Raw genomic sequence first — 14,699 nt, 5'->3', positions numbered from 1 at the left:
TGAGTACGTGCTTGGAGGGGCTGGGGGTGCCGGGGAGCCTGGTGAGGTGGGCAGAGGCTGCGGATGGTGGAGAGCTGTGTGTAAAGTGTGGCCTGGTATGAAAGCCCCCACCTCGGGCAGGGGTCTACACCCTGTCTGCCCTTCCACACCCATGCGCCCAGCCCAGCATGCGCAGCCACCCCTGCCAGCTCTCCTTGGCCTGTCTGAGGCAGCCTTATCCCGTCCAGAGGAATCTTAGTAAAGGAAGATGAATGCACTGGTGCTGGCACAGGAAGGGGTGGCTCCTGGGGGTCAGGGGCTGAGCAGGGCAGGGACAGGCACCAGCCCTCCAGGTTGCTTCTGAAGAGAGCCTGGTGGCCCCCTCTGCTTTTTCATGGTGAAACAGGACTGTTCTGAGCGGCTTTTGAATTGTCCTGGATTGTCACTAATTCCAAACCAGTTTTTAGTGCTGCATTATCTTGGATAGTTTAATTAGGCTGAGGGACCTGGTAAAGGGGTGGTGGTTTCCGTATTTGGCTAGAATTTCGAGAGGTAGTTAACACCTCCAGGGCTTGGTGGCTTTAGATAGATTTTAGATTAGGATAGTATCATCTATAGGACCTTCAGTGAGAATAGACGTTGGCTATTCTAACAAAGATGGCTCATCCCTCCCAGGGAGATGAAGCCTTGGTAGAGGAGGTGAGTGGCCATATGGTCACACAATAGTGACCATCCATGCCGATTCTCTGTCCCCCACTATCCCTAGGTGGACACCAGCTCCCTGAGCGGCGACAATACCCTTATGTCCACGCTGGAGGAGAAGGAGACAGATGGGGAGCAGGGCCCCACAGTCTCCCCAGCCCCAGCTGATGAGCCCTCCAGCCCCCTGCTGTCCCCTGGTTGCACCTCCTCATCCTCGGCTGCCAAGCTGCTATCCCCACGTCGAACAGCACCCCGGCCTCGTCTAGGTGGCAGAGGGAGACCAGGCAGGGCAGGGGCTTTGAAGGCTGAGGCTGGCCCCTCTGCTCCCCCACGGGCCCTAGAGGGGCTACGGCTGCCCCCCATGCCATGGAATGTGCCCCCAGATCTGAGCCCCAGGTAAGCAGACCCTAGGCCCCCATGGCAGAGATGGTGGTGATGAGGCTGAGGCCCTGGGCAGGTGCACCCTACCCTAGGTGCCCATCTAACCATCTTAATTCCCGCTAGCCTATGTGGGTCAAGCCTGCCTCCTCCAGGAAGCCTCTGTGCTCCTCCTTTCTCCTGCTGTCCCACTCCACTGTGTGGTGTGTGGCACACGCTGCTCTGAACTCTCGCATCTCATGCTGCTCAAGCTTGGCCTCCCAGCTAAACCTCAAGCTCCTAGGGGAAGGGACCCCATGTTAGCTTTCTCCTGGGCTCCTGGTCAGTTCCACGCTCCTGTGGCCTGTGTGTGTGGACGCTGGGGCATCCCATCCCATACGACCCCACAGTGGCTGCCTGTCCATTGATTTGTTGTCGTGGTGCCTGGGTTCACAGGGTAGTAGATGGCATTGAAGACGGCTGTGGCTCGGACCAGCCCAAGTTCTCTTTCCGCATGGGCCAGTCTGGCCCGGAATGTAGCAGCAGCCCCTCCCCTGGACCAGGTACCAGGGCCCCGGGATGGTCTAGGTTGGTGGGCGGCCCCTTTGCCTTGTGAACCTCAAGCACTGCTGGCCTCTGTGCCACCAGTGTTAAAGTAACTGGCAGACTGCCTGGAGGCCATCTCACCCCACTACCCCTCTGTGCCGTGCGGGCAGGGGAGTTTGGTGGTGAAGACCAGCACTTTAATTTTGATGTAGCCAGGAACTGGGTTTATGTCCTTGCTCTGTCAGTTTTCTAGCAGTGTGAATTTGGCTTCTCTGGCCCCAGCTTCCTGTCTGCAAAAAAATGGGTTGATGTTTATATTATATAATGTAACTTAAAGCCTTAGCACAATGTCTGGCTAACTGCGGGGATAGAGGGCTGGGGAACCAGGGGTGAAAGTGGCTCCAGGCCAGGGAAGTGAACAAGGTAACGAGCTCCTAGAAATGTCCATTTGCCTGGAGGACAGAGCAAGTGACAGGCACAAAGAACAACTTTTTGAGGGGAAGGAGAGCGCTAGGCAGTGTGGCTGAGGGCTGCTGGGCGGTGTTTTCCCTGCCCATGGAAGTTTGGGCAAAATTCAACACCTTGGGCAAGGCCAGAAGAGATGATCCTAGGAGTCAGGTCCTGCCAGGTCAATGTGGTCTAACTGCGGCAAGGCCTAGACCCTCCCACTGCCTGTCTCCTCTTACCAGCCCCAGCTGATAACCCCATCCTACTACCCACAGAGAGTGGCCTGCTCACTGTCCCCCATGGGCCCAGCGAGGCAAGGAACACAGACACACTGGACAAGCTTCGGCAGGCGGTAGGTGAGGGGGAAGGTGGAGGTGAGGGGGGTGCCGGGGCAGGCACTCCATGGCTGACTCCATTCTGACCTCACCTCCTCCCACCCCCGAAGGTGATGGAGCTGTCAGAACAGGTGCTGCAGATGCGGGAAGGACTACAGTCACTTCGCCAGGCTGTGCAGCTTGTCCTGGCACCCCATAGGGAGGGTCCATGCCCTCGGGCCTCAGGAGAGGGGCCATGCCCAGCCAGCGCCTCCGGGCTTCTGCAGCCTCTGTGTGTGGACACTGGGGCATCCTCCTACTGCCTGCAGCCCCCAGCTGGCTCTGTCTTGAGTGGGACTTGGCCCCACCCTCGTCCGGGACCTCCTCCCCTCATGGCACCCTGGCCCTGGGGTCCCCCAGCATCTCAGAGCTCCCCCTGGCCTCGAGCCACAGCTTTCTGGACCTCCACCTCAGACTCAGAGCCCCCTGCCTCAGGAGACCTCTGCTCTGAGCCCAGCACCCCTGCCTCACCTCCTCCTTCTGAGGAAGGGGCTAGGACTGGGCCCCCAGAGCCTGTGAGCCAGGCTGAGGCTACCAGCACTGGAGAGCCCCCGCCAGTGTCAGGGGGCCTGGCCTTGCCCTGGGACCCCCACAGCCTGGAGATGGTGCTTATTGGCTGCCACGGCTCTGGCACAGTCCAGTGGACCCAGGAAGAAGGCACAGGGGTCTGAGTACCAGCCCTAGAACTCAGTGTTGCCAGGCGTGCTGCCATCTGCTGTTCAGCCCAACCTCAGAGTGAAGACAGGGTGGCGGCCACCCCATGGACTCCATGTGGCCCGCTGGCTCAGGGCAGGGAGCCTGGAAGCAAAGGAGGGCCTGGCTCCTGACTCTCAGAGAGGGTGGGCTGGAGCCCTGGGGCAGGCCCCTCCTCAGCCTGCTCCTCCGACCTCCCGGTCTCCCTCTGCAGGCTGGGGGCAGAGACCTGAGGACAAGGAAGGGCTTTGCCATCCCCTGCATGTGCCCCTGCCTCTACCTGTCCCAAATTTTTATATTAAAAAAAATAATAATAAAAGAAACTACTTTGGAACCTGTTGCTTTTTATTTACAAAAGAAAAACAATAAAGGAAGAGTCTGAGGCTAATCTGCTGGAGACACGGGAGTGAAGGTGGCAATGTGGGGTAGGGTTGTTTTTAAAGAGAGGAAGAGCGGGAGGGGCTCTGGCTCTAGGGAAGCCCGAGGTTCTCAGCCTCTGCTGGCTTCACAACGGCCAGACCTATCCTCCCTCAAAGGCTCAAATTAATGGCCCGCAGCTGAGCCTCCCACTGCCCAATCTGGGCAGGTTTTTCCAGGAGCTTGAGTTCCCAGCTCAAGGGGGCTGGAGTGGCAGGCGAAACAGGCCGGAGAGGGCCCACGAGTCCTGCCACCACTCCTCACTGTGGTGTGATCTTGGCAGCCTCGGCCCGGATGAGGGCAATGAGGTCCTGGTTGATGAGGAAGACGAATCGCAGGCTGGCGATCTGGGTGGGAGACAGAGGTGGGGTCAGGCTTGTGTACTGGCTCACCATGCCTAGGTCTCATCCTGGCCTTCCTGCCTCCTCCCCAGCTCACCTCCACCACAGAGTTGTTGCTGAGGCGCCATTTGGAGCCACACAGCACTGGCCGTCCATCGATGTAGATGGGCCGTCGACCCTCATTGGCAATGAAGAAATCACCATTGTTCTTCAGCTTGATGACACCTGTGGAAGCAGAAAGGAAAAAGGGATGATGGGATTGGGAGGGATTGATGGGATGGGGAAAGGCCAGAGAGCACCAGGAACCTCCATGGACCAGCTCTGCTTCCTGCAGACACCAAGGAACCCCTGCCTCAGGTAGTTCACGAGGGTCCCCATGGACATCAAGCCCCAGGGCTAGAAAGGACAGCGAGAGGCTGGGAGGGACATCCTCACACTGCTTCCTGCTGGGGCAGCAGGTGGGGGATACCTTGTTTCCGGGAGATCTTCCAGGCTGGACCCTCCAGAGACAGGTCCACATCAATCTGGTTATCCTTGGTTGCTCTGCCCAGGGTGATCTGGGGAAATGGGGCAGGTGAGGGCTGGGACCTGAAGAATTGGGGGAGTAGGTCTATGCAGGCCAGAGAAAGATGAGAAACCAAGGACTACACAGAGAAAGGCACTGACAGAGGAGGCACGTGTAGGAAGGGTAGAGATGGGCCTGCCTCACCTCGCGTGAGCGCATCAGGTACCGCACCATGCGGCCCCGCAGCACTGCCAGTGTCTGGTTGTCGAAGTCCGGAGAGCTCATGCCTAGGGGAAGAGGGGGTTTGGAAGAGCCTACCCGAGGGCCAGAATGGAAGACAGGGAACCAGGGCAAGGTTGCCTTCTGGTGCCTGGGCCTCCTCACCTGTGATGCTGTCCACTAGCACCTGCCACTTATGCAGTTCCTGTTCCAGCTGCCGAATCTCTCGCTTCTGGCGCCGGTCAGCCACCATCAGCTCTGGGGTGAGGTGAGGTGGTAAGGAGGGACGCTCTGAGGCCACAAGCACCTTGTACTGCTCCTCTTGATACTGGCAGGAGCTTCCATCCCCTCACTGCCCCATCAGGCCACACTTACCATGTTCCAGGACCTCATCTCGCATGTCCCTGAGGGGCAAGAAGAGAAGAAAAATTTAGGTCCACTTTCAGCTCGCCTGCTACTTGGCTCATTAGGGCATTCCAGAGCCCCTTTAGCCAAGTGGCCTGGAAGGCGGTATTATTAGGCCTTGGCCCAGCCTCCTTCTCTGGGGTTGGGCTGGGGATAAGGGTAAAGCAGTGGAGCCTAAGAAGGCCCCAGTGGGAGGGGAGGGGGCTCAGCCAGAGGGGCCAAGCACCAACAGGAGCCCAAGGGCTGGGGTTGGGCAGCCTGGGGCGCTCTACCTGACAGGAGGGACTCGGCTCTCTCAACCCCTTCCTGTGTCTCCAACCACTCACTTGAGCTTACTGTCATCAATCAGGTCCTCCGCATCAGAGAAATTCAGCACTTGGTCCCCTTTGGGAAGCGGCTGCACTGAACAAAGGACAGAGGAAGCGTGAGCACCAAGGGTCCTGCTGAACCCCATGATGCTGAGCGGACCACTAAGCCAAGTACAGCTGCAGACTGCACCGGGTGGAGAGCCCAGCACCAGCAAGGGCGCCCATACCAGATTAGGCTGGGCTCTAATTTGGCACAAAGCATCTTTAGGCTTAGCTGAGCGTAGAGGTGGTTCTAGAAAGGGAAAGAAATTAAAATTGACCTTTTGTATGGGCTTCTCGGTGTGCAAAGGGCTTTGATTACACAGCCTTGAACTAAGCAGAGGAGGCACTATCATTAGCTATTAGCTACATTTTACAGATGAGGAAACAGACACAGGAGCGGGGTTAAACTATGTGACCCTAGTTTGGGATGGAGCCAGGATTTAGATCCTGCTCTCTCAATTCGAAATCTCAACCTCTCCTTCCATCACACCATATGATCTCCAGCATTTCTTGCCACGCTGTGAGGGGCTGGGAGGCACCTGCCAGCCAAGTTCCACTGAGAAAGTATGTGCTGGTGGGTGCCGCCCCACCTTAAGCCAATGTCTCTTGATCTGGGGTCATGACCTGCTAATGGGTCATGTAGTTAGTTTCATTTTTTTCAAAAAATGAAATGGAATAGGATAGTGAGCATCAGAGCCCATCAGATATGCTCAGGATAAATACTATTTCATGAAACTCTTTGGTTTTTTTTTCTGGCCAAAATGTGAAAGGAAGTGTGTGCCCACAGACCTAGCTACTCGGAGCATGAGGCAAGATCTCTTGAGCTGAGAATTCAAGTCCAGCTGAGCAACATGGCAAGACCCTGTCTCTTTTAAAAAAAAAAAAAAAAAAAAAAAAATTGGCCGGGCGCGGTGGCTCAAGCCTGTAATCCCAGCACTTTGGGAGGCCGAGACAGGCGGATCACGAGGTCAGGAGATCGAGACCATCCTGGCTAACACGGTGAAACCCCGTCTCTACTAAAAAATACAAAAAACTAGCTGGGCAACGTGGCGGGCACCCGTAGTCCCAGCTACTAGGGAGGCTGAGGCAGGAGAATGGCGTAAACTCAGGAGGTGGAGCTTGCAGTGAGCTGAGATCCGGCCACTGCATTCCAGCCTGGGCAGCAGAGCGAGACTCCGTCTCAAAAAAAAAAAAAAAAAAAAATTAAAGGGATTAAGGCTCCCCAAATCTGAAAACCTCTGCCTTTAGGCCAGCCGTTCCCAGGACTGAAGGGGGTGCTCTGTAGCAGCTAGTGGCCATGCAACTGTCAACTGAATAAGTGAGGGGGGAGTGTGTGGGGGGCCACAGATGCTCCTCTTCCTCCCGCCGAGGTGAGACCGTACGGGGGGAACTGAGGCAGTCACTCCATCAAGTCCCTCCCCACCAGAGTTGCCTCAAGTTCCACGAATCTCATGTTCAGCTGACTTGACAGCTAAGCAATGTGTCCCGCCTGTTCCTAGGGTCTCCTAGCTCTCAATGGCAAAGGATAAATCAAATCCCCATATACAAAACTCTTGAAGGAAGGAATAAAACTTTCACGATAAGCCTTTTAGTTAACAAATAAATTCGCACAAAATAACTTTCTTTTCTTTTTTTTTTGAGACAGAGTCTCACTCTGTCATCCAAGCTGGAGTGCAGTGGCGTGATCTTGGCTCACGGCAACCTCTGCCTCCCGGGTTCAGCAATTCTCCTGCCTCAGCTTCCTGAGTAGCTGGAATTACAGGTGTGCGCCACCAGGCCTGGCTAATTTTTGTATTTTTAGTAGAGGTGGGGTTGCACCATGTTGGTCAGGCTGGTCTGGATCTCCTGACCTCGTGATCCACTCACCTCGGCCTCCCAAAGTGCTGGGATTACAGGCATGAGTCACCGCGCCCGGCAAAACTTTCAAAATAGTGACAAAGGAACTAGCTTTAGCAGTAAAAAGAAAAGTTATCCAGTCAGTATCTGTTCTCTCTGTGGGCATTCTGTGATATCTGAGTCTGAGGAAGAGGCAGAATTTTGGAAGCCGCAGGAATAAAGAGGGCTGCCCCCTGGCCCACTAAAATCAGAAGTCCTTAGGAATGGAAGATACGGCCTCCCTCTGATGAGATTTCCTAAAATGCTCCTGCAGGAATACTTTTTCCTAAGCAGAAGCTGCAGGACCCTGGTAGTAAGGTGATGGGTACCAAAGAAGTTTCATGTTTGAACTGTGTGAAAAACTATGTAGAGGGCAACTGGCAGTACTTTTAGAAAGTGAGAATGTACTTGTACTATGGAAATCAGAACCTGAATTACAGACCTCATTGGGGAGTTCCTCCAGTTTAATCACACTGTTTTCTTAACCCCTGTCACTGGGAGAGGGAGTGCTGTGCTGCTGGGGCAAGAGGAAGCAGGGAGCAGCGTGGCCCTTGGGGAAAGGGAGACAGATGGACTGGGTGTGAAGTCCCAGCGGGGATTTATGAATGGCCTGAGGGCAGCTTGACAGCACTGACAGCCTAGTGGGAAGAGAAGAGGAAGAAGGAAGACAGAATGAAGAACGGAGAGAGGCAAAGAGCAGAAAAGCTCAGAAAAAGTGGTTATTACCTCTAGGGTGGAAAACAAAGTGAAGGGTGGGCAGGGAAGAGGACTTTCTCATTTTGCTCATGTTTGAATGTTATCCATAACAATTAATGTGTTATTTATGTGAGGATAAAGTGTGTCATGAACGGCCGGGCGCGGTGGCTCAAGCCTGTAAACCCAGCACTTTGGGAGGCCGAGACGGGCGGATCACGAGGTCAGGAGATCGAGACCATCCTGGCTAACACAGTGAAACCCCGTCTCTACTAAAAATACAAGAAAATTAGCCGGGCGAGGTGGCGGGCGCCTGTAGTCCCAGCTACTCAGGAGGCTGAGGCAGGAGAATGGCGTGAACCCGGGAGGCGGAGCTTGCAGTGAGCCGAGATCGCGCCTCTGCACTCCAGCCTGGGGCACAGAGCAAGACTCCGTCTCAAAAAAAAAAAAAAAAAAAAAAAAAAAAAGTGTGTCATGAACAAACAAAAGACAAGAAGTGGTAGATAACTCTGCTATTTGGACCTTTTGCCCAAGATTCCAGGCAATGTTGGCTACTCTTATGATGATGCTGAAGACCATCCCAGCCACTTTCTCTGGAAAAGAGTAGGTTTTGTTGCAATGTGAGGTGAACAAGACACTGAGGGTCACTGAGGAATCTGTTACAGGGCACTTGAAGGCAGCTGTGTCGAGTACTTCAGACACACACACATGCACGTGCACACACCCCCATTCTGCCAGCTCCTGGGGCGTTACCTGTCTGGTCCTCCAGCAGGTAATACTGCTTCATGAGCTGCCAGTGGGCCTGCAGGGCCTTTGCGGTACGGGCCAGGTAGAAGGCATCGGGGTGTCTATGCAGCAGGTCCTGGAAGGTCTCTAAGGTGGGCTGGCTGGTCTGGAGGGCAGGAAACATTCTCTAGCCATCTGGGCTTTTTCACACATGCCTCTGCCTTACCATCTCTACCTCCCACCTCAGCACCCCCCAGGAGCTGGAAGAAGCAAACTAGTCACCCAGGGAGTCAGGCTTGGCTCTTCCTAAGGCCCCTGTCACAAAGGCCCCTGCCGACGTGCATGCGTGTGCATGTGCACACATCCAGACAGTGGGTGGGGAGCTCTCCACATCAGTGGTTTTCTAGGTGGTCCAGCTCTCCCTGCGCCCTGATCCTCCACTTTCCCAGCCCTCAGCCTTACCGATCCCACTTTGCTCAACAGCTGCTCCTCAGCCTTGCTAAACAGGGCCTTGCTCTGGATGGCTGCAATAGCCTCTGGGTGCAGCTGCCTCATGGCCTGACAGGCCAACCTGGACACAGAAAGATACAGAGGGGAGGGCTGAAGGAAAGGTGTTTAGCAATCTGTGGTTCCTACTATTTCCCCCAAAGCTACAGGCTTTTGAGATCCAGAACCTAGAGGCCAGGCCCTCAGTAGAAAGGGCCTAAGGCTTAGCAGATAACCTGTGGCTTCACAGGTTTGTCAAGTGAATGAATAGCCAACTCACAAAACGGAGGCCCCTATGTCCCCTTCACACCCAGTCCTTCCTGACGCTGAGCCTCGGACCAGCTGCTGCTCCCTCCAAGTTCTTCCTCCTTACTTGGCCAAAGTTGTCACCCCCTAGCCACTGCCTACCACCACCTCTTTCCAAGCTGAGCCCAGTCCATTTCCTATCAGAACTGCAGCTACAACTTAAGTGGTGCCAGGGTCTGTGGAGATGATGGGTGTTAAGCATCCAACCAAGCCCTGAAGACATTAAGTGACTGAGGAGGAGGAAATGTGTGCTGCATGTGTACATGAGTTTATTTGGAAGCCTGTGGCTACTGGAGCTAGAAGGGGGCTTGGTGTTCTTCTATTAGGAGGATGAAACTGTAGGAGGTCAATGTGGGAAGGTTGGAAGTGACCTGCCCAAAGCCACAACACACACAGTGCACTCCGGGCACTCATTTTAGTCTTCTCCCCCATGCTATTCCCTCTGCCTTCAGACTCCCTTGCCTGGAGGCAGGAAGAAACTTCTCTTTGAAACCTCTCAGGCCTCAGTATCACCCGCAAGGAGCCTCCAGGAGTCCTGACTCCCAGACCCCTCCTGGGGCCCTGGTACAACTCCCTCTGCTCCAGGACCCAAATTCTGGTGTCCCCAGTACCTCCCCACTGCTGGAACCAGCTCCCACTCACTTGGAGATGACAGGATCATAGAGCAGGGCGTACCAGCGCTCCTGGACTTCCCGAAGGGTGAAGCGGCAGCTGAACTTCACGCCCAGGTGGACGGAGGTCAGGTCGTTGGTCTGCAAGGCCCCAGAGGGATTTGCTCCAGCCTTGGAGCTGGGAAGAACCCTTCTTTGCCACCCACAGGGCCCTGCTGGGCTAATTTTGGGGTGCGAACTGGAGGCTGGGGGGAAGGGAGACACTAAGCCTATGTTAGGGGCACTACCTGCAACACAGCATTTATGAGCAGGAGGTCATCTGCAGGCTTCCAGCGGCCCAGATCCTTGGTCACCTGAAGTGGCTGTTTACTCTTCTTCACACGCTTGGTGAGTCCAGGGGCTGGGGCTGGGCTGGGTGGCACAGGAGTGCTGGGGGCTTTGGATACCTGGGCAGAGAACAGGAATAAACCGAGCTCAAAACCAGCATCCAGTCAGCTGGCGCTTCATGACTAGAGTTTCACATACTCCGTGGCAGCGGCAGCGGCAGCGGCAGCCCCAGCCCCAGCCTCAGCACCAACTCCAGCCCACAAAAGGAAGTACAGGAAAGGAGCTCAGCTTTCAAATACCCACCCCCTCCCACCAAGTTACTTCTATATAGTCCTTGACCATATGGGGTCTTCTCTTTGCTGGCGGTACCCCCGACCCCAGAGTGAAAGGTGGGTGGGGAGGATACCGGGAAATCACTCTTGCTGGTGCAGTGTCTAGGGCCAGAGCAATGCCACCTGGGGGTTATTTTTACACTCTGCAGTGCTGGGAACAGGCTGTCTGCTCCCAGAATAGATGCATGCTCCATGCCTCCCACACGGAATGTGATACAGGATGCAATAGCAGGGTTGGGGGTGGGGGCTGCAACAAAAAATGGGGAGTAGAGAGAGGTGGGTTCCCAGGAGAGAGGCATCTGAGATGAGGGCTAGGGCAGCTTGGTCCTCTCACCAGCCTGCTCTGCAGGGCTCCTGGCAGCTGGCAAAGGTTCTGGGGAAACATGAAATCTGGCACTACCTCCCATCCCCTAAGTCTCCCAATTCCTCACCTTCTTCTTCTCACTGGAGGAGGGTTCACTCCCTGAACAGCGCCCTGGTTCCACCCCACTGGCCCCCTTCGCCCGGGTAGAAGACTTTGCCAGGCTGCTCTCTACCAGCTCATCATCAAACTTCTTCCTCTTGATGAACCTGTAAAGGGCCTGCCCAGTGAACACTCCTTACCCCACCCTGGTACCCATTCACACACACCCAGCCCATAAAAAAGAGCAGGTGCCCAGTAAGGTGCTAACTGCTCCAGCCTGCTTTCACTTTACGCCACAGTCCAGCTCAGCGGCCATGGAACTGCTACACTTCAGCCCTCTGAGATGACAGGGGATCACACCACAAAGACTTCACGTCAGAGACCTAAGATCTCCCTCCCCTGCCCTCAGTCCCACAGGGAAGGGTTTAGCAGGGACAGGAAAAGCATAAGTCTCTGCCAATATAAGGCCCCAGGGGGGCTCACGCAGCCATTCCCAACAGAGGTGGAGGCATGTGGCACTTAACGCCATAGACCTTCTACCCTTTCCCAGTTCCTGGCCCTCCGAACCTTTACTACCTGGAAGAGCTTCTCCGTTTAGGGATGGTGCCCAAGGCCTGGGAGGAGGCTCGCTTCTGCCCTGCCAGTGACTCCTCATCCTCTGAGCGGCTGGCAGTGCCTGATGCCATCAGGGATGAATCTAGCAGCCCCTGAGAATCTACAAAGAGAGAAATGGTGGATTCAGGCCTCCTCAGATCCTAGAGCCTCTGCAAATGGGACCCCTCCCCAGCCCCCTTGCCCTGCCAGCCCTCTTGGCCCCTCCCCTGCCTCCTTGACACTTGAGGTTTTAAGGTAGAGTTCCTTGGCCATCCAGATCCCATCTGGGCTCAGACCTGGCCCAGACCTTCCACGCTGGGCAGTTCCCCCGGTGCCACGTGTCATGTCGTGCAGCACATGGTGCTCAGGTCAGACTGGTGATGCCGACACGCTGGGCTCTGGGCATAACTGCTCCCTCTGCCATCAAAATGCAGCCATGCTAAAGAGCAGCAGCTCAACAGCAAGTCAGTCAATTGTGGCTCTGCCGACAGGTACATGGGTGGTGCTGGCCCAGGGGGAGGTGGCAAGGCCTAGCCAGGACCGAAAGACACACGTGCCAGGCACAGGGTGGAATCAGCAGACCTTGGCGCCCGAGCATTTGGGGAGCTGTCCCGGCCTCATACTACCTTTGTCCATCCTCTTACAGTCCCAAAGCCACTGGTTCCAAACCACAGGGCTAGGAGGAAGGATCCCACAGGCTCATCCAAGGATTCTGACCAGGTGAGCTTAAAGGCTGAGAGGAGATTCTGCAAAGGAGAAATGAGGCTCCCTGAGGCTCAGATTTCCAACTGGCCAGCCTCACTTCCTTATACTGGCTCAAGTCCCCCAGGGTCCCTTAAGCTAGGGAAGATACAAGGAGAGGAAAGAGGTATAAGGCCCCACTCTGCCAATAATAATCTTAGACATTAATCTTGTGAAGGTCACTGGCACCTTTCAGAGTATGATAACAGCTATGGACTCCAGAAAAGTGTGCAAACACATATTATTTTAGAGGGTTCATGGACCCTCTAATTCTACTGATATCTCCTAGGTTAAGCGCCTTGACTATAAACTAGCAAGAGACAGGGGATTCCTCGTCCACTTTTTCTTTACTTCAGCTGTCCACTCAGCTCAGCAGCACCAGCCTTCCCCTCCCAGACCAAAGCAGGAAAAAAAGAAAGGGAGACAAAACTCCAAACAGTCCATCTCGTTGGTTTTTTTTTTTTCACTTGGGGTTTTTACTGAAGATTTAAAAGTGGTATTTGCATGAGATACCATCTCGTTAAAACCAAAAATCACTGTTTGGGAAGTGCGTAATTATCAACCTCCCTGCGCCCCAACAACCCCTGGAGAACCCAGGTACTGGACTTTCTCGGGGCGTTCCTCTCGTGAGTTCCCACTTCTTCTAACCAGGGTGGCTCTTAGCTCAGTGTTCTAGCTCTGCCCCCAGGTGAGCCTGTCGCTCTCCGCTCCATAGGCTACGACTGAGAATCTTGACATCTGAGGAGAGGGCGAAGGGGCCCCAGCTTGCCGGCAAACTGAGGTAGGGTCTGTGCCCGCTTCCCTGGCCTTCCGCCCCTCGTTCTCCCACGAGTGCACACCCAAGGTGGGGGATTGGTCCAGGTCTGTCTCAAGAACTCGGGGTAAGAGCACTGATAAAGTCACCTCTGCAACTCAAAGCAGAGCACCAAGTAGCCTTGGTTTTGAGACCCACAGGCTGGTGGCTGGAGAGGTGGGGGTAAACTCGCAAGCCCAGTCTCACCCCGCGAGCTCCATGACTTTGCGCATGCGTAACACCTCGAGCCAGATTCTAACCCGGTCCGGCCCACGCATGCGCAGCTTTTCGGGGCGCCACCGGGGCGTGGCCCCAAACTTTGGGGGGGTCGTCCCCGTCGGCACTCTGGAAAACTCCATTTCACCCCCAACTCCTCTAAGAACCCTCAGAGGCGAACCGCGAGGTCTCACCATTCCTAGACTGCCAGATCCAACAATTTCTCCGCGGCGACGGTAGCAGCCGCAGGGCCAAAGCCGGCTTCTGTGAGGTACGTCTACTTCCGGTTTACGAACCAGGGGCTGGCAACCTCTTCCGGTTCGTCTTGGCAACGTGTATGAAGGGGGCGTGACCAGGGGCGTGGCCATTTTACCGAAGGTTTAAATATTTTACTAATAGCGGAAAGGACAGCGTATGGGGAAACGTTAGGGATTATAGGCACCGAGGAGGTAGCCTGGCTTGAGGGGCCAGTTAAAGAGAAAGGCGAGACTTAGGGCGAGACCCAGCGGGGCTAATTGAGGAGACGCGGGAAGAGCGGGACCGCGGCCTGGATTTCGACTTCCAAATTCACGCGAGGTATAGGAGTCTGAGGGTTGCACAGGACGTTATGCATTGTTTGACTCCTCCAGCGCCTTTAGAGAAACTTCTATCAGGCTCACCTGCTAGCACTAGTCGGGGAGATAATGTAACCAGGGAGATGTGGCGGACAGAAAGTGCAGGGAGTCTCTGAGGAGCGGATGGAGGATCGTGGGTCGCTTTACTAAGCAGAAAAAGACTCTGCGAGAAGGAGTGGTGTCCGCTTGGTCCCGTCAGCCGGACCCACCTGGACGGCTGGGGCCACTTGTGGTCGCCGGGAGGTAAGAGAGAAAACCAATGGAAGCACCTTCAGAGGAGAGTGCCTTGGAAGGAATCTTGGGATGGGAGAACGAGCCTGTCGGAAAAATTGGGAATTTGGGGCTGTCAGAGATGCCCTGGAAAACTAGAAAGACTGTTCTCTAAAAGAGGAGTTCTTTTTGTTTTATGCTCCCTTTGCGACGTACTCAAGTGTAGCAGTTATAAAGAGACATACTTCAGCTCGGAATAAGAAAGATTCAGTTCCAAAACTGCCCATCAGAAGTGTCAAGCACACATCACATGGACATTGCCAGAGAATTCAAGTGTCCCAAATGAGAGACTGGCCCTTTTGGCCCTGACAGTATACGATGGTCCTCTGCTTCAAGAGTACCCACCTCATTTACTGTTCTGTGGGCTTGCTTAATGA

At 54.9% G+C, this 14,699-nt stretch overlaps 2 protein-coding genes and 1 pseudogene across 10 annotated transcripts in view; 2 read left to right on the top strand and 1 right to left on the bottom strand.

Moving 5' to 3' along the window:
- The window catches only part of LOC105492869 (potassium voltage-gated channel subfamily H member 3), an 18,899-nt gene extending 15,467 nt beyond the window's left edge, over positions 1 to 3,432 (top strand). For 3 of the 4 annotated variants that reach the window (XM_071071771.1, XM_071071773.1, XM_071071774.1), the window contains 4 exons: positions 746 to 1,077; positions 1,495 to 1,601; positions 2,274 to 2,383; positions 2,477 to 3,432. In XM_071071771.1, the coding sequence (XP_070927872.1) occupies positions 746 to 1,077; positions 1,495 to 1,601; positions 2,274 to 2,383; positions 2,477 to 3,076 (1,149 nt within the window). In that variant the 3' untranslated portion in view covers positions 3,077 to 3,432. The remainder of the gene's footprint in view (positions 1 to 745; positions 1,078 to 1,494; positions 1,602 to 2,273; positions 2,384 to 2,476) is intronic. The other variant, XM_071071772.1, reaches the window with a different exon arrangement.
- On the bottom strand, positions 3,423 to 13,737 carry LOC105492870 (microspherule protein 1). Of its 6 annotated transcripts, none has more exons than XM_071071775.1 (15): positions 13,633 to 13,731; positions 11,985 to 12,434; positions 11,671 to 11,809; positions 11,123 to 11,261; positions 10,320 to 10,478; positions 10,097 to 10,173; positions 9,092 to 9,200; positions 8,657 to 8,795; positions 5,312 to 5,387; positions 4,956 to 4,984; positions 4,746 to 4,838; positions 4,566 to 4,648; positions 4,326 to 4,413; positions 3,954 to 4,081; positions 3,423 to 3,862 (listed from the first exon to the last, which is right to left on the bottom strand). In XM_071071775.1, the coding sequence occupies exons 2-15, from the start codon at positions 12,031 to 12,033 to the stop codon at positions 3,776 to 3,778; spliced, it is 1,395 nt and encodes a 464-aa protein (XP_070927876.1). In that variant the 5' UTR covers positions 12,034 to 12,434; positions 13,633 to 13,731; the 3' UTR covers positions 3,423 to 3,775. The 6 variants fall into 6 exon arrangements, with proteins under 6 accessions (XP_070927876.1, XP_011758497.1, XP_011758496.1 ...); XM_011760195.3 differs by having other exon boundaries at positions 10,064 to 10,173; positions 12,315 to 12,434; XM_011760194.2 differs by having other exon boundaries at positions 10,064 to 10,173; positions 13,633 to 13,728.
- Positions 13,723 to 14,699, top strand: part of LOC105492871 (HIG1 domain family member 1A, mitochondrial pseudogene) — a 54,285-nt pseudogene continuing 53,308 nt past the window's right edge.

This window comes from Macaca nemestrina, chromosome 10, assembly GCF_043159975.1.
Source record: "Macaca nemestrina isolate mMacNem1 chromosome 10, mMacNem.hap1, whole genome shotgun sequence".
Lineage (NCBI taxonomy): Eukaryota > Metazoa > Chordata > Mammalia > Primates > Cercopithecidae > Macaca > Macaca nemestrina.
The sequence above is the reverse complement of the archived record's forward strand: the minus strand, read 5'-3'. Positions and strand labels throughout refer to the sequence as shown.